The 17983-nt window shown below is 40.9% G+C and overlaps 3 protein-coding genes and 1 long non-coding RNA gene across 9 annotated transcripts in view; 3 read left to right on the top strand and 1 right to left on the bottom strand.

Annotated features, from left to right (window-relative positions):
• cacnb2a (calcium channel, voltage-dependent, beta 2a) overlaps positions 1-4316 on the top strand; it is a 50387-nt gene extending 46071 nt beyond the window's left edge. The window contains 4 exon segments of the mRNA XM_029457422.1: positions 33-128; positions 602-694; positions 696-785; positions 1466-4316. Coding sequence (XP_029313282.1) covers positions 33-128; positions 602-694; positions 696-785; positions 1466-2227 — 1041 coding nt within the window. The 3' untranslated portion in view covers positions 2228-4316.
• Positions 4317-4537: 221 nt separating this feature from the next.
• nsun6 (NOP2/Sun RNA methyltransferase 6) lies at positions 4538-11611 on the bottom strand. 6 transcript variants are annotated; one of them, XM_029457427.1, is made up of 12 exons: positions 11485-11611; positions 9394-9475; positions 9056-9211; positions 8871-8968; positions 8402-8508; positions 8158-8311; positions 7898-7979; positions 7644-7763; positions 6839-6983; positions 6610-6755; positions 5755-5880; positions 4538-5661 (listed from the first exon to the last, which is right to left on the bottom strand). In XM_029457427.1, the coding sequence occupies exons 2-12, from the start codon at positions 9466-9468 to the stop codon at positions 5482-5484; spliced, it is 1389 nt and encodes a 462-aa protein (XP_029313287.1). In that variant the 5' UTR covers positions 9469-9475; positions 11485-11611; the 3' UTR covers positions 4538-5481. The 6 variants fall into 6 exon arrangements, with proteins under 6 accessions (XP_029313287.1, XP_029313290.1, XP_029313286.1 ...); XM_029457430.1 differs by having other exon boundaries at positions 11540-11558; XM_029457426.1 differs by lacking the exon at positions 11485-11611 and adding an exon at positions 10522-10650.
• LOC115025310 (uncharacterized) lies at positions 8305-9196 on the top strand. The gene is made up of 3 exons (XR_003834194.1): positions 8305-8506; positions 8758-8914; positions 9065-9196. It is a non-coding gene; the product is annotated as an uncharacterized LOC115025310 (long non-coding RNA).
• Positions 11576-17951, top strand: arl8 (ADP-ribosylation factor-like 8). Its single transcript, XM_029457434.1, has 6 exons — positions 11576-12004; positions 14064-14124; positions 14224-14371; positions 15360-15443; positions 15608-15759; positions 16287-17951. Exons 1-6 carry the CDS (start codon positions 11959-11961, stop codon positions 16333-16335), a joined length of 540 nt encoding a protein of 179 aa, XP_029313294.1. The 5' UTR covers positions 11576-11958; the 3' UTR covers positions 16336-17951.
• The last annotated feature ends 32 nt before the right edge of the window (positions 17952-17983 follow it).

Genomic DNA, 17983 nt, shown 5'->3' with positions numbered 1-17983 from the left:
AACCATGACCTTGTTTCCTTATTTGCCCTCAGGTGCTGCAGAGGCTCATCAAGTCCAGAGGCAAGTCTCAGGCCAAACACCTCAATGTCCAGATGGTGGCCGCTGACAAGCTGGCTCAGTGCCCTCCTGTAAGTCTACACAGTGGTCCCAAATTACCCAAACTATCACCGACTTGAATCCAGTGTTTAAAACAATCTGGAATTGTGTCCATTAGAGATGGTTCTAGGTATTAGTTGCATGCATATCTAAAGTCAGATTTCTTAAAGTTTTATAATTTGTGCCAGTTCTATTTCTGCTCTTCTGTAATCTGCTTAGTTATTATTTTAGAAAATGAAGCAAGCACCCCAGGCTTGTGAAAGTGCAGGCTTAATTTAATTCAAATGGCAGTTCATATCTTAAGGGAGTTCAGATTTTCTCAGAATTAATGCCTAATGCTATTTAGTGCTTATGCTCTAACAGTTTGTATATGAAGATCATTTTAGATGTCTCAAAACAGTCTTTTATTGTGAAATTCCACTACAGCACCGTCTTGTTTCCTCGACTTCGACATGTCTCCTTTTCGTTTTCTTTACCCTTTCTGCACCCTTCTCTCCTTCCTCAGGAGATGTTTGACATCATCCTCGATGAGAACCAGCTGGAGGATGCATGTGAGCATATGGCTGATTACCTGGAGGCCTACTGGAAAAGCACTCACCCCACCAGCTGCAACCCCCCCCAACCCAATGCTAACGAAGCTGCCCACTGCCACCCTGCCCTCCAGCCCCGCCCCAGTCTCCGGCGTGCAGGTACAAGAGCTGAGGCCGCAGAGAGGGTGGGGATACCTGTAGCAAAACTGTCCTTTCCAATACTCACACGTATGGTGTCATCAAGTATTATACTGAGATGCTTTGTTGGACTTGTTTAATTTGCACATAATGAGCAATAAGTTGGACTAACCATACAGTTTTAAAGATGCAGTCACATTTAGGGCTTCAGAGGAGCCATTTAATTATACAGCAATTAAAGCTAGTTAGAAGCAATCGTAATTACCTGAAATCAAACACAATTAATTTACAGTTCTTACTACTAAAGGTGTTTTTTTTTAAGCGTGTCATGCAGGATACCATTTCCATGGTATGATTTTGTATGGTATAACAAAACTTTGTAACTGTGTAAATGCTGTATAACCTCTACCCCTCTCTCCATCCACTGCCATCACAATGGGAAATGTAAGACTGAAAATAAGGAAAATCCTGATAGTGATGATTGCTAGTGTGGTGAGTGTGAAGAGGCCCTCAGATAAATGTTCCTCCAGGGTTCATTAACCTTCAATGTGTGTGTGTGTGTGTGTGTGTGTGTGTGTGTGTGTGCAGAAGCAACAAGGGTGGAGTGAGTATTAATCTGCACGAGTTGCGTTTGTGTGTGTTTGCGGTGCCTTTTCTTGCTTTCTATCACCCAACTGACTGACCTGTGTTACTGACCTCAGGGCAACAGTGCTGAGCCGAAAGGAGATAAAGCATTAGTGGAGAGAAAGGGCTCCAAAGAGGATCACCAGCACCATCATCACCATCACCACCACCACCACCAGGACCAGGCTGACGCCGATGCAGAGGCTGAGGGGGAGGGCAATGAGGAGGAGAGGCCACTGAGGACAGAGGCTTCCAGGAAAGCCCAGCACATCCACCACCGTTCGTCTTCCACCAGGACTGAGCACCACAACCACCATCACCACCACCACAGCGGTCGGGGCCGGGGTCTCTCCCGGCAGGAGACTTTGGACTCGGAGACCCCCGAGAGCAGAGAGAGCCGAGAGAGCCGAGAGAGCAAGGACTCTGCTTATATCGAGCCACGCACTCAGCTCCTCCACCGGGAAGAGGATGATGATGAGGAGGAGGAGGAGGAGGAGGAGGAGGAAGAGGAAGAGGAGGAAGATCTAGGGGAGGGGCACCCCCAGCAGCAACAGCGTTACGAGCCACTGCCCCACCGGGACCACAACCACCATCACCACCACCATCACCGCGGTGGGGCAGAGGAGGCCGGCCACAGCACGGGACACCACCGCTCAAAGGAGCGCGAACAGGACCATAACGAACGAAACAAGCAGCGCTCGCACCATCACCGGCCGGCACGAGACCACCACCACCACTACTACGACCGGGACAGGGACAGGGACCGAGAGGGGGAGGTGGCTCCCAAAAAGAGAGGAGATCAGGGGGAATGGGCCAGAGACTCCTACATCCACCAGTGACGGACCAAATCCCTCCTGAAGCTCATTTGGACTCTTAACCATTCTGTTCTCCCATTGTGCTGCTATACCCTGAAACCACGGCATCCTATTTATGTACACTTCTTTGTAAAAGCTGTTGCATCTTTTTCAATGGCAGGATTTTGATTACATAGATACAAATATAAATATATGTATGTGTGTATCTATGCATAGACGTTGTTTATGTGTGGATATGCATGAATATTCTCAAATATGCATATTTTAAACCTGTGTTTGATAAAGCATGACACAAAAGCAGAATTATTTTTCTGTACTGAGCTGTGCTTTCTGTGATTTAGCATCTTTTTTTTTTTTTTTTTGCTTGCTACCAATTGAATAATTTGTTTATTCAGACTACTGCTAGGGTTGACTGCAATGGTTGACTAACCAAGTTAGTTTGATGCTGTATTTCCAGAGGTATTTTGTTTAAAAGAATAGTTTGTCAATTTGGGAAAAACATTTAGTTGCCGTCTTGCTGAGAGTACCAGTTTATTAGGTACACCTAGCTAAAGCTAATGCAGTCTAATACAACAGTCCTGCAATTAATATTACCTTCATGAAGGTTATAATGTTCAGTTTTTGTTGAAACTGAATTTCATGATCTTTTGGAGGCTGCGGTGTTTGGTGCTGTTGGATTGTATTGTGTATCGCTATACTGGCAGGTGTTTCTATTATTTTGTCAACCCCATTTATATCAATGAGGTTAGTCTTAAGAGCAGGACTGTATTAGACTACATTAGTTTTAGCTACCTAATTAACTGCCAACTGGGTCTAAATGAGAAGATCAATAGCACTCAAATTATTAAGCTACAGCTAGCAGCCGGTTAGCTTAGCTTCGCTGTAAACAGGAAGACAGCTAGTCATTCTCTGTATCAAGGTAACAAAAAAACTCTAAAGCTCACTAATTCACATTTTGTATCTCTTTGTTTAGTTTGTATAAATAACTAAATCTAAAAACATCAGGTTGTTTTAACTTTAGCTAACTTGCTGTAAGCTAACCTGCTGTAAGCTAACCTGCTGTAAGCTAACCTGCTGTAAGCTAACTTGCTGTAAGCTAACCTGCTGTAAGCTAACTTGCTGTAAGCTAACCTGCTGTAAGCTAACCTGCTGTAAGCTAACTTGCTGTAAGCTAACCTGCTGTAAGCTAACTGCTGTAAGCTAACCTGCTGTAAGCTAACCTGCTGTAAGCTAACTTGCTGTAAGCTAACCGGCTGCTATCGCTAGCTGCAGGTTCATACGTAACAGACAGATACAAAAGGGGTATTGATGTTGTCATCTAATTTTCAGCAAGGAAGCTAGTAAGCGTATTCCCTAAAGTGTCAGGCTACGCTCTTAATTTTATGTTTGTCATTTATTGCTTAGTTCCTTTTTCAAAATTCTGCAACCATGGTTTTAGACATTTGGTTCTGACATATTTAAGCCTCCCTTGAGGTGCACCTTAGTCTTGCCTTACAAGACAAACAAATTCTACAACTTCCTCTCGTAGATGCAGTACTGTTCTCTTTGTATGGGTCCAGAAACATTTTATAACATTGATACACCCTTTATTCTGCACTTTTACTGATTCATGTTGGTTTCAAGTGAAATTTGATATGACATTGCAACTTTGCTGTTGGTCTACTACCAAAACTCCTTCAAGGTTCATCTTTTATTAAGTCTGACCCCCTTTTTCTAATGAATGTTGTTTAATTCCCACCTCAGAGTATAAAGAATGTTCATTTTAGGATATCTTCTTCAGTACGTTCCTCACTAAAAAAAAAATTAAAAGATGCATTTGCAACTCAAACTATTCAAACATGTTTACCAGACAAAGATTGTTTTGTCTTTTACCATTAATTCACTCCCCCTACTCACATGATCTATCTATCTGAATTGAGCTGGCGCCATGCCCCTCTGTTTACAAACCCGTCCTTCACTTTCTTTGATTTTGCCTGAAAATTGTAATTATAAAAAAACACCCCATTTCTATGCTACGTTGGTAGCACTACAGATTTTCTAACCGTGTACATGTGTATGTACATAATGCATAAATATAAAGAATAAAGTTGGCAACAGAGGACTGACGAGGGGAGAGAAGGATTTGATGTGTGCTTTATCAGAAGACCCAGACAGAGGAGGAGAGCGGTGTCTATAAATAGTCCTCTGAAACTCTGCTGAAAAATTGAGGTAGACTCCTCGGCCTGCCTCCTGAGTCGTCATGACAACATAGCCATGAATGACAACACTGAGGGGATGCATCTAAAATAGCTTCTCCACACACAGATGCCTCCAAAATAGACAAACAAGCAGCGGTTTTTCTCTCAGAATTTTAATGTTGTTGAAAACAAACACCTTCAGTGCAGATGTGAAGCAGTGAATACAGTGAAATGCACACAAATACAGGGAGGTGTGCAGTCATCTGGCATTTCCAGACAGATGCGCGTGGATGGACTTATAAGAGTCTAATGGTATTCCCAGGAAGAGGGATTGAGCGGAGGTCATTGTGAAGGTCCTCAAAATGCCGCATGATGAGGCCAGATGTAAGTGCACTGAAGGCAAAGATTTATAAATTCTGCAGATTTAATGGACACCCATGATTCAATGTTCATTAAATACATTAGTGATGAGTATTGTAATTTATATTTAAACCATTATTTCATATTTCAATATTTCACTAACTGGATAATGTGCAGTTTCTTAATATATTAATGAACCGGGAGAACTTTTTCCTTTGAAAGAAGTGAATAGTTTCCTTCTGGTGTGATCTACACTCTGCATAATGTCTCTCTTACGAGCAGCAGAAGTTTTAATTAGAAGTCCCAGTCGTCTCCACCACTACTGAAAGACACTAAATTGTTAATACCTCTCATGACCTCTTTCTGCACGCTACTTCCTGATCTCTGAAATCCAGCGAATCCACGGTCACCATGGCAGCTGTGTCGTCACTGTTGTTATGGCGATGCAAGCACTGCTGCATTTGCCAATACTCATTCACTCTCCATCCCCTCGTGCCTCCCTCCCTCCCTCCCGTGCACTCTCCTCTCTCGTGCCCTCGGTGTTTATAAAGCTTATCCCTATATGGCCCGCAGATTCAGAGAGCAGCTGTTAAGAGGCAGATGCTGTAAACAGCACAGTGAGCGTCTTTGTCAACACTGCCCCGTCAAAGCACACACAGTGTTGTAATATAAACACTATTGTTCCTGTCTGCAGTCTCGTGTGAGAGCTGATGGTGCTGTAAGAGAAAACATGCCCTCCGGTCAGTTTTTCAGGAACTTTGCAATAAAAAAGCCGATAGTGTCGCCGTCGGCCCTGCAGGGGAGGGGGGCTGCCGTTCCTGTCTGGTCCCAGCTCAGCTCAGGGCTGAACCTCTGGAGGAGGCGCAGCTGCTCAGGTGACAGGCCGGCTCCCAGCATGCCTTCTGCGCCAATATGAGGCTCCTGGAAACAATAGCGTGATTTGGTGAGGTTTCCTAACATCATATTTGTGATTCTGTCCACGAGGCTAAAGTGTTTATATTCATATATATTTACCTGAGGCTGAAGCGTGAGGCAGGGGAAGGTTTCGAGGGCCCAGGCTACCTGCTCCTCATTCTCTGCTAGAGTCACAGTGCAGGTGCTGTACACAAGAACCCCGCCTTTCTTCAACAACTGCACTGCCTGCAATACATAAAGACCTTTTATTAAAGCGGCTACGATCAATATTTCTAAAATAACAATGTGAAAGAGGTTGCTCCTATTGTGATGATGAAGTCTCAGCTTGTGTTTCGCCCGCTCGCAGCATTGTTGTTGGACAAGCTTTAAAAATAAAAGTTAGACACTCGCTGGTAAACATAGTGGAGCGCTTACCGAAGGACTCCAAAGTAATGACAATGTTTCTCTGCTGGATGTGAAAATAAGAAACTTTGCTAACATGTTTGTCATATCAACTTTCAGTCGGGTCAGTTGTGTTTCTGCTGCCCCCAAGTGGCCAAACAATCAGTTAACTGGACACAAGCGGCAACATAAAAATGTGTCTTTATTCAGTCTAGATGCTGAACATCTCTGAGGATGTGCGTGTGAACATTGATGTATCACTATATGCCCTCTGCATTGGACTCTAATCTCCCTCTGGTAATCCATCTGTTAGCCATACTACAAAAAAAAAGCTACTAACACAGATTTCACTTTAGTTTTGTCTACATTTATGAACATTTGTATAAAAAGTAAGGATTACAGCATCAGTGGATTGGGGGTTTGAAAAGTCACCTGACGAGTAATGTTTCTATCAGACACAACTTTGAGCAGTGGAACAGCAGAGTAATATCTGCCAAATGCTGCCATCTACTTGTCAAAATGAACTATCAATGTGATGTGAGAAAAAACAGGATGCGAAAGCGCTACACCTACAGTGTGGAATAACTTGCGCTGCAGTGGCTGGTAGGAACAGATCTCTTTGAGGCTCCAGGTACAGGACATGTTGGGTCTCTGTCCGAGTCCGCTACAGGGGGCGTCCAGCAGAACCCGGTCGAAACTTTCAGGAGGGAAGGGAGGTCCTGCAATATGTTCAGTAAAAACAAGTGCTATATAATGTATACACACATTATATATATACATTATTTATGCTGTCACGCTGTACCTTCAGTATCCTGGGCCGCGTTGCTGCTCACAGCTCGAATGCTGTTAAAGCAATAAACTTTGATTGAACGTAATTGCAACATTTGGGCATTTTGACGAATTCGATCGATCTTATTTTTGACTCTGTCCAGAGCCACAACCTCGCCCTGTGTGACACGGAAAGAGACAGACATTCATACACGAGGAACAAATAGCATCAGCTATAGAGTCATATCATATCCTTTATAATACTTAATTACAAGCAAAAGTCCGCAGTTCAAAATCTTACTCAAATAAAAGCACTACACTTAAATTAATAAACGCATGTAATGCTAATTATATTATATTCCACTTAACGTGTGTCTTCTTCACGGAGGACACAGAAGCAAGCGAAGTCGTCTCAGGAGTGCTTAGCGTGAATGAACACGTCCTATCTTAGGAACAATCATTTTCTAGATCAGTGGTTTCCAACCTTTTCTGCCTTGTGTCCACCAAAATGTCTGCGTCTACGAGCAGTTCAACCTTTCTTAAATTGTTTCATTTGGATAACCTTTAGAAGCCTGAAGGGCAAAACCATCCAGCACATCATTTTTTTAGAGAAACGTCAGGAGAAAGGCGGAGAAGAAATATGTTTTTGATCCTCCACAATCCCATTTATCGTCTCATTACCCCTCAGATTTATCTTGTGATGCCTTTGGGGGGGGGGGGTCAGACCCTTATTTTTGCTCGGGATCACGATGTGTCGACTGGATTCACAGATTGAAACCCTGAAAATGAACCTGATCCCCCGAGCAGCTAACATCTGCAGCTGAGTGTACAATTTGTACCTGATCCTCCATGAGCGCAGCAATGTGGCAGGTCTTCCCTCCGGGCGCAGCACACATATCCAGGATCCGTTCTCCAGGACGAGGCCCGAGAACGTGTCCCACCACTACAGAGGGCAGGTTCTGCACGTCAGATAAGACAAAACGGTGTCCAAAAATGACAAGTGCATCCCTCTGTTGTACCGTATTATTTATTTAGTGACACTTCTGGGACATTATGGATGGGAACACATAATTACTTTTGACATTATAAATACCTGTAGGAATGCCAGGTTGGGGAGAACACCATCGAAGGAAGGACTCTGGTAAAGTGGCTCTACCATCCGAACACCTATTCCTCTAAAATAACAAAAGACAGTGACTCTTTTACTTTTTGAATTTGAAACCACTTAATCAATATGATTGTTTGACCCTTGTATTTAATCATGCAGCCACTATAATAAAGGCTTTTAACTCTTTGATATTGTTCACTCCCCCTATAAAGTCATATTAGTATCTTTTTAAAAAGTGTATTTACTTGGTGGGTTCATCTGTGCAGAAGATGCTGGAGCGGGCTATTTGAGCGACTCCATTTCCCACAAACCCTCTCTTTCCCTGGAAGCTTGTGGCTCCTCGGGTGCACCGACCCTCCAAGTCAGAGAGGACAGACACCACATCTCCAGCCTTCATGTCTGAGAGCAAAGAAACACAGAGTTCATGTTAGAAAACTAAATATGTTGGTTTTTTTATTGACTTTAACAGCATCGGTCTTTAAGTCTCACACTTGGGGCTGCCGACGATCCCCGGGACGAAGACATGAGCGCCTCTCAGTACGGCACTGCCACACTGAGCGCCAACCACCACCTCTGAGCTGAGCTGCTTCACAGGTCTGAGAACATGAGAGAGGGGGAAGTCACACACTTATACACCAGTAGGATAATGGAGATATTAATCGCAACATATTTAAGCTTTAAGCTATTTCCTTAAGGTGTTATTAAAAATAAAAAAGGGACATTTTATGCAAAAATAGATCTTAAATGTTCGGTTACTGTATTTTATTTTTATCTCTTTGGGATCAAAACACACACCTAAATTGGTAAATGACAACTTTCAGTGTTTTTACTGTCATTCCATGCAGGTTTGTCTCAGACTCGCCCAGTGGTCGGACTGATACTGCGATTTAAGTCTGAGTGTGTACTCCATAGAGCAGATTCAGATTCGTCTGACGTTGTTCCAGCATTCCTTACATACCTCGGGCCATCGACGGGAAGGAGCAGCACATCTGGAATTCGCGGGTGAGGAAGAATCTGAACGGAGAACTCCTCCGCTGATGAGCTGCACATCTGCTGCTTCGATAACAACAACACACTGAATGGTTTTGACTGGACTGACCACCACTGTGGGTTCCCTTCCCTTTATCCCTCTTTCATTCTCACCTTTTTCAGATCCTCTCCCAACTTGTGTCGGATCTCTTCCAGGGGAGCTAGATGAGTGCTGGCCCGAACACAAGTGTACGAAGGAGGGTGAGACAGACATGTGAGCAGCTTCTGGAAACGACTTTCTGCCTCCTGAAGGCCGACTGCAGCTAACACCTGAACGCAAACAAGACGACGTTAAAGGGAGGAGAAATATGAGGTTAAACTATTATACCTTGATTTCAAGTTTCAAGTGCCTTGAACTACCATTCAAGGCAGCTACCATTGAGGACATCAAGCACATGGCAGTATTATTACACTTGTAATAAAAAGGAAAAGAAAAACAATTAAATTCCAACCTCATTGTTTAAGAAGACACTCTTGAGATAATCAGAGACTTCAGGCTTCAGAGAAATCCTTGGAAAAATAGACATCTTCAATCTGTACAAAGAAAAGTATCCGATCAATAACAGAGAAGCACATAAATCATGATTGACTAACTGCGATAGGAGATTGTAGAAAGATGTGGTTACAGAAGCCTCTGATGATGATTGGATGAGGTTGAAAATCAATGAGCGGTTAAGACTTGCTGATGTTGTGGTGGATAATCAAACAGGAAACACTTACTTTACTGTTGTTTATGCCACAGTACAGAGACAGATGTAATAATGATAATAATAATATTGAAGAAAACCAAAATAACTCAGAATTGATCATAATTAGGTTAATTTTAAACTAAATTTGAAAAGGAAAATTCATGATTGATCTGGTGCTTGTCACTGTATTTAATGGTAATCGTATTGAAGGTAAATTGTTGGCTTTTTGTAGATAGATAGATCTATATATAGATCTATATATATATATATATATAATATAATATATAATTAATATAATATAATATATAATAATATAATATATAATTAATATAATAAGAATATATAATATATAATTAATGTATTATATATATATATATATATATATAATAAATTAATAATGCCAATAGTGTAATAAAACACAAATCGTGACGATAACAGATAAAAAGCAATTCAACACATGCAATTGAAAACAAATGACGTAAAGCACAGAATAAAACAATTAAAAACAAGTTTAAATGTGTTTTATGAGAAATGTTAATCAAAATAAAAAGCTAATTTATCTCGTAACCTGTTAATCCTTCCCCACAATGTCCGTCTATTACTGACACTATCTGAATTTCATGTTACAAATATGAGAGATTTAAATAACAGCAGTCATTGTGGTATGAATGACCTGAGGAAGTGTCTCTCCTGCCAGCATTAAATAATATCTTATAATAGACCTAACGTTACTTTACGTCCAACACACAGGTCATATTTATAATCTGAATACTCTTATTCAGTCCTATTCAACACATCTGCTTCTTACATTCACAATTAATGACTGGTAAATAGTCTTATATAAGTGTTATAGCGATCTAAAGGCTATTTTAATCATCTTAAATTACTCACGTTCTGTGAAGGCATGTACCGTTGGTGTTTTGGCTACTACTTCCGTATACGTCACCAGCTTGGTCACATGACACTAGTTGAATTCATAAATTGAAGTAATGCAACCTGTTGATCACCAACACCTGTATAATATGTGTGTTTTATTTAGATATGTAGGGTGTGTATGTATGTGTATATATATATATATATATATATATATATATATATATATATATATATATATATATATATATATATATATATATATATATATATATATATGCAGCTATTTAAACAGAAAGACATATTAAAAAGTACATTGTTTCCACATTATAATGTAGAAATAAAAAATGTTATTTCTTAATGTATTTGTCAGTAATTATAAGTTCCCCTGTGAAGACATTTTTTTACATTACTAATGTTCTGTTTTACTATATTGTTATTTATTATCTGTTTCTACACCGGCCTCGATTACGGGATTCACATGAAAACACTTAAATCTGCTTGCAACTACATTATAGTTGCACAGTATATGTTCTTGTAATTGCTAAATAGGGAGACGTAAAATTAAGTGTTACAATGAAAAACACTAAAAATCTGTACCAAATCTTACATCATAATCTGTTATGTTTTACTGTCATTGTCTAATCTCTCAACTTGTTGTACTATGTCTTCTTTCACTGATAAAAAAAAATGAAATACAAATAAATAAATAAAGTGCTGCCGTTTTAAATAATTAATAAAAATAAATACATAAAAGTAAAATACAATACAATTCTATTTGTCTGAATGGTGAAATAAAACATTACTTATTGTCTGTTGTACTGTGCCTACTACCTAGTAGGCTTTACAATAAGTACTTTAAATTCTGAATTACATTTGTATAATAGTTATGTATGTTAATGAGTGTGTGTTTACGTCTTCTGTGTTTTGTCTGTGTTTTTTGAAAGCTGCTCTAAAACAAAAAGGCCGACGTGTACACACCTTACGTCATCACGTTGGAAGGTAACTGAAAACAAAAAGGCCGACGTGTACACACCTCTACGTCATCACGTTGGAAGATGACTGAATAGCTTGGGTTGCTTTTTTTTCTACCGCAAACCACTGCCAGCAGCCACCGAGCAAAAGAAGCCGTGCGAGCACAGTCAACGCTTTGCCGCACTTACCACCTTGTGTTTATACGATTTGTGGAGGCTTTGCCGTTTACCTGAGCCCCACGACAATAACACAATCACGTCTATGTTACGTTACACCGTTTTATCCTCGCGCTAGCTAACCGGAGCGCATGGAGTCCGTGTTCGAAAGGTCGGTGAGGTGTTTTGCGGACAAGAGATCATCCAGCTAATGTTAGCTGGCCGCAGCCAGCCGCGGATAGTACGGAGTGGACGTGAGAGTGGAGAAGCTCGGTGCTGCTGCCCACTCTACTGACCGACAGACGGGCGGACATTAACCTAAACAATGGGCCTCATATTCGCCAAACTGTGGAGCTTCTTCTGTAACCAAGGTGGGTGTCGGTGATATTGTAACGGCTCTCTAACCTCCCGCTAGCTTCTCAACTGACGGTAATAACTGTTAGCCGTTAGCCGTTAGCATAAAGTGAGCAGCAAGACTATAATAACAGATGGGGGGCGAATTATCTCGCTACAGCTCGCTGTGACTCCAGGACTCCCATCTGAGCTGCCTTTGTCTAACTCTCGCTTCAAAAACAACCATTTAAACTACAGTTAAACATCCCAAACTTAATCTATTTATCAGGTTGTCAACCAACATGATTAGCTTAAGTCACAGTAAGCCTGCACGAGTGTTTTCATCAATCAGCTCACTTTCCAGGACACATAGCATTACATAACTTTCCCCTAACTTTCAAAAAAAATGTGTTAAATTTAAAGTTTCTACGGTGCAGCTTGCTTCACAATAGGAAATATATTCACAAATAATTATTCAGTTGTTGCCAGTTTAAAAATGCAAAGTACAAAGTGAAAAACAAAGGAATGGTGGGCTACAACTAAAGAGCCTTGATGATCCCACCCTTTAACACAAAGTACTTGTGTGTGTGTGTGTGTGTGTGTGTGTGTTATACAGGGAAATATCACAAAGGGGGAAATGTCTGTCTTCTAACTTCAAGATGCAGAGTAAACTTTATTTAGTTTATTGATTTTTTAAAAACGAATCTAATTTAAGTTATTAAATAAGTGTTCAACTACATGTTACTAGTTTGTAGTTTTCTTACTTTTGCTGTAATGAGAGATATTCAACTAAATGAAGGATCTGGTATTTCATGCTAAGATAAAGAAAAAACTATTTGAGCATTTTCATATTCTACTCTAGTACTGTAATGGTATTTTAATTTATTTATCTTTAGTGAACTTAGTATGAATCCCTCTCTTCCTTTGGCCTGAGTTGCAGAGACTGACTCCTACTTTCATTCCCTAATTCTGGGTTACACTGTTCCTGGTGTCAAGTTTCATTCACTTTCAAGAGTTTAAAGCCTGAGTGGCATTGTTAGCATCAGAGTAGCTAAATACATGTCATCAACACAGTAAATAGATCACCTCAAAAGTAGCAAATCAGACCAGAAGTACTGGCGCTGGCAATTGTTTAATGTCACTTTAAATATGTCTTTGCTGTTGTATTGCGTTATTCTTTTCTGAAAGTGTTTTGCTGCAGTGTGTGTTAAAGGAAGGCAAGCTCTTAAGCCTGAGGTGCAGTGTCACCATCTTTTAAAAAGTGCTCCATGTTGTGCTAGAAGACCAAGACATTAAAGTCAAAGATACTTGCAAGCAAATTAGCATTTTCCCCTAGTAATATTGTCAGTATTCGGCTTAATAAATATGGAATATATAGAAATGGTTAACATATAAGTACACTGCTTAGATAGCTATTTTCAAGTAATCCACAGAAATAAATCTTTGACAGCTGATATAGTTTGTTCCCAGTAAAATAATAAATTTGAAAGGAAATCTGACCCAACCCGGGGTTAGATGTGCTTGAGTAACATGTGTTCCCCTGTGTTGTTTCCATTACATTGTTTTAGAGTTGTTAAAAAGGGAACTTTTTTGTAATGGCTCCACTCAGCTTGTGCTGCCAGGATCGTCCCAGGATAAGCTTCCCTTTGGGGAAGCAATAGACATGCAACAATCTCCAAAACCTAGTGCGATGCACAGACCCTGTCAGAACTGTGAGCCCTCTGACCATACTTCCTTCCTCCTCAGCTGCCAGAGGCCTCAAAAAGGTGGAAAAGTCAAAACACTAAAGTGGAATATTTTGGCATGTCTGTGTCAGCTCTGATTCTGCATTTAGTCTGTTATGTTTGTCTGCTTCACAGCCGCCAAAGCCTTTACTGTTGCAAACTGTGCTAGCTGGTATTCATGAATGGAAAGAAGTTCCTGTAGTTTCAGCGATAATGGGGGAGGTCAGGAAATAAGTTCAGCCTGTATGGTTTTGAATAGGCAGCAATGAATGACATGAATGCATTGTATTTACTGTGACCAGATATACTTTATGACATACTCATTGCCTCTTAAGGCTTTTACATGATAACCATGTTACTGTTTCTTTTGCAGAGCACAAGGTGATAATCGTCGGACTCGATAATGCAGGGAAAACCACCATCCTCTACCAATTGTAAGTAGTTTTATTTATCAAATTTACAGTTGGAACCTACTTCTGCTCAGTCGTCCTTCTCCAGCAGAAACTAACTTTATGGTTCTGTTTTTTATCAAGTCTGATGAATGAGGTCGTCCACACTTCACCCACCATCGGGAGCAATGTGGAAGAAATAGTAGTGAAGAACACTCACTTTCTGATGTGGGATATAGGAGGACAGGAGTCCCTCAGGTCCTCCTGGAACACCTACTACTCCAATACAGAGGTGAGAAATACAGGCAACAGTATTAGAACACATGTACACCGTGTACTGCTTTCTATCAGATGGGGGGGGGGGAACAGAAGTATTGTCCAGCAGCACTTTTCTTCCTGAGCGTGGCAGCTGGTGTGTTTGTTCAGAGCACAGACGGCAGCAGGGGTCACCCTTTCACAAAGGGGCCCGACTGAACGGCAAAGAGAGGGTCAGCCTCCGCAGTGTTTTGGAGAAAGGAGAAGAACAGGAGAGTCATGGCATCGGCAGATGTGTCTTAAAGAGAGCTCTTGCATGTATTAAACTCTCCAGATGTAACATCTGCCATGACATGGGATATTCAGTGTGGGTTTAACCCGCATTTGACCGTTCATACCACACAACAGGTCACACGTAAATGCAAACACCTCTTCACACATGACCTGACTCCTAAACTCTTGCTCTCTTACACGTCTCTGCGAAAGAGCTGAAAACATTCATCGACAGATGGATTATAATGATTGATTAAACGTTTCTATCATTTTTCAAGCCTCTAAATCGTGAAGATTTTCTTTTTGTCCATATGTGTACCGAATATATTTACATTATATAATGTACTCAACCTGTGTTTACAGTTAAACGGTTTATATTTATGGCAGAGAAGCTGTTAGAATAGAGTTACTATAGAAACCATATATTGTAGTAACTATGGTAACTTCACTCCACAGTGAAGCCGTGTCCGACTCGTGAAGATCCCTGGCTGTGATTTAGGTCACAGTCATGTTGGATAATGCGTGTTGTTGAAACCTTTTCCTGTGTGGTTTAGTTTTAATGGCGTCTCTCACATCTCAGCAACATTACCATGCCATTAGTCTTTTGTCATACGGGGGTCACGCTCTCAATCAAAAAGGGGATATTAGCATAGCAGTCACCGGTACCCATTGTGAGGCCCTTGGCCTCGGAAATACTCGCCCGCTGTGTTGCATTTCATTGCTGTAAATGTCCTTTGCCCCCTCCTCTGCAGTTCATCATTCTGGTGGTGGACAGCACAGACAGAGAGAGGCTGGCCATCTCTAAAGAGGAGCTCTACAGGATGTTGGCACATGAGGTAAAACACAGCTCTGTACGGCCATAAGGAAGCAGACTACACACACTCTTTAAAACGGAGGGTGATTTTAAAGGAGCCTTTCCACCCCGCCGCATTGTTTAGAGCTTCAAAAGGTGTCAGAGAGCGTGGTTATGCATTCATTGTTCTCTGTGCTCTCCCCTCAGGACCTGCGGAAAGCAGCTGTGTTGATATTTGCCAATAAGCAGGATATGAAGGACTGTATGTCTGCAGCGGAGATCTCCAAATACCTCACCCTGAGCTCCATCAAAGATCACCCCTGGCACATACAGTCCTGCTGTGCACTTACAGGAGAGGGGTAAGACTCATGTTGATGCTTGTGCACGTGTGTACAGTGTGTACAGCGTGTAGCAGGATAACTGATCATCGTATGTCTGGAAATATCTCAAAAGTAATATTTTAAAGATTAACTTTCTTGAATCGCATCATATATTTACCATGTTGTTAAAACACGTGGGACCGCACCGATAAGGTACATTTATGTTTCATTATTTATTTTACGGTAGCATATTTAACAATAATGTGTGTATTTACTGCACCACACAAAAGTTTAATAGGTTGAATAAATACACATGACTGCTCTGAGTTCTGTAAACCAGCAGGTGTCGCTGTGCGTACCGAGTTTAAAACTCTGAAACTTCTCAGCACAAACGGGAAGAAAGCCTCATTGAGCTTTATCCGTCCATCACTTGTATATTGTAAATATTTAGTGCAGCAAGGGGAGAAACTGCCATGTTTTAATTATATCGAGACATCCTTGGAGTTTGCTTTCTGTCTAAGTATGTACATTCTTCCTCTGCTGACACATCTGCCTTGTTTTTCCAGTTTATGCCAAGGCCTTGAGTGGATGACCTCGCGGGCTGGACTCAGATAGCCCCTCCCTCAGCCGACAACGGCCTGATTACCTGCACCACCCACACTGTGGCAACATCAGCTTCTCCTCATTGTTACTTTTTTTTTTTTTTTATGACAAACTTGGACTTTGACCTCTGGAGACGGCACAAGGCGGAGGATTATTGACACCTTCCACAGCTTAATTGTTACAGTGGAGCTGGTGTTTCTCCAAGTCGAGGGGAACGTGACCAGATCTGGTGAAACGGTGTGGCTATCTGGAACCAACGGCCACTTTTACAGTAAAGGAGGAGAAGAAGAAGATCCTTTCAATAAGTTAAGAGTATGTCCAAGTGCAAAGCAGGGCTGCACTGGACAATATTTACACTAAATACATATCATGTCACACCATATCATAGCAAGAGAATGCCATAAACATTGGTGCAGCTCTATTATTATTATTTTGCCTCTATATAAGTTTGTTCATGTTCAGGTAAAGATTTGACAGGACAAACAAACAGTATTGTAAATCCAGTTCTGAGGGGAACGGTGGCACGAGGGAGGTTTTCAGAATAATGTTCTCATCTGGTTTTTTTCCGTGAGCACAGCCATTATTATGTTACACATGATTTCAGTTTCATAAGCTACATCGTCGGTGATTATAATCACTAGAATTTATTGGTGCCGTATTGAAATGTGTTCAAATATGAATCTCCCTCGTCATTAACTTTGAGCCACGTGGTGTAGATTCAGTGTTGGCATGCAAACGTTTTCTCAAAGCTGACTCTCATTTAGCCAAGTGCGAGTACAATGCTCCATTTTAATGACAGTATTTTAAATTGAAACTACATTTTGTCAATGCTTTATGATTTTATTTAATTTTAGCTTTTATAAAGGAGTGAAAGTTTGCTTGTGGCGAGTTAGCATCTAAACATGTTTAGTATTAACAGATGATTATTGGTGCTCTGCAGGTGTGTGTGTGTGTGTGGCAGACCCACTGCATCCTCATATAAACATGTAATTCATTTTCTGCTGCCATTTTGGCACATATTCCTCTTTTAACATTTTGTACTTTTTAAACAAAGGGATCAATTTAAGCCACCATCATACACGTTTATGGAGAAGTTGTTACTCATCAGCCATCTGGACTAGAAGGTTCAGTGGTTTTAGTAGCATTAAGATGAATTAAACTGAATATTTTGGCCATTATAAGTTAAAATACTTGATCCTCAGCCTTAACCATGCTGTTGTGAGTGTCTGGAGGACCGTATGTGTATGAATCTGAAAGTCTGCCCATGATTTTTTTTTAACCCGTTTCCTTCTTTGACCCGTTATAAGAATTCCTTGAACTTGGTAACAGATCTATGCACGTGTCACTTTGAAACCATGTCTACCTTTTGCAAGTTACAGTGGCCAAAAAGTTGGAGGTGCATGAGTTTCATTGAGTCTGAATCCAAACGGTGAAGAACAGGCGTCCATCTTGGACAAGGTCTCTAGAGTATAGTTTGTTGGACAAGGTATTTTTACACAAATAGGGAAAAGAGTGAACTGTGCAGCGTTAAGGTTTACAGCTTTTACCTTGATCTCACGCTGGTGTTCAGTCTGGGTCATGTACTGTATTTCAGTTTTGTTTTCATTAAAAGTTTGTTTTAAACTTTACGCTGGAATAGATTGTTTCTTTTTCAGCATAT

The sequence above is a fragment of the Cottoperca gobio genome, chromosome 20, assembly GCF_900634415.1.
Source record: "Cottoperca gobio chromosome 20, fCotGob3.1, whole genome shotgun sequence".
In the NCBI taxonomy this organism is placed as follows: Eukaryota; Metazoa; Chordata; class Actinopteri; order Perciformes; family Bovichtidae; genus Cottoperca; species Cottoperca gobio.
This window is presented reverse-complemented; position numbering and strand designations above follow the sequence as displayed.

Coding starts and splice junctions, on each gene's coding strand:
- nsun6 (XM_029457427.1), bottom strand. CDS start 9,468: ATGTCTATTTTTCCAAGGATTTCTCTGAAGCCTGAAGTCTCTGATTAT. Junction 9,212..9,393: donor GTGTCTTCTTAAACAATGAG/GTTGGAATTTAA, acceptor GTTTGCGTTCAG/GTGTTAGCTGCAGTCGGCCT. Junction 6,984..7,643: donor CTGCGCTCATGGAGGATCAG/GTACAAATTGTA, acceptor CGTGTCACACAG/GGCGAGGTTGTGGCTCTGGA.
- arl8 (XM_029457434.1), top strand. CDS start 11,959: ATGGGCCTCATATTCGCCAAACTGTGGAGCTTCTTCTGTAACCAAG. Junction 14,125..14,223: donor ACCACCATCCTCTACCAATT/GTAAGTAGTTTT, acceptor TTTTTTATCAAG/TCTGATGAATGAGGTCGTCC. Junction 15,444..15,607: donor ACAGGATGTTGGCACATGAG/GTAAAACACAGC, acceptor CTCTCCCCTCAG/GACCTGCGGAAAGCAGCTGT.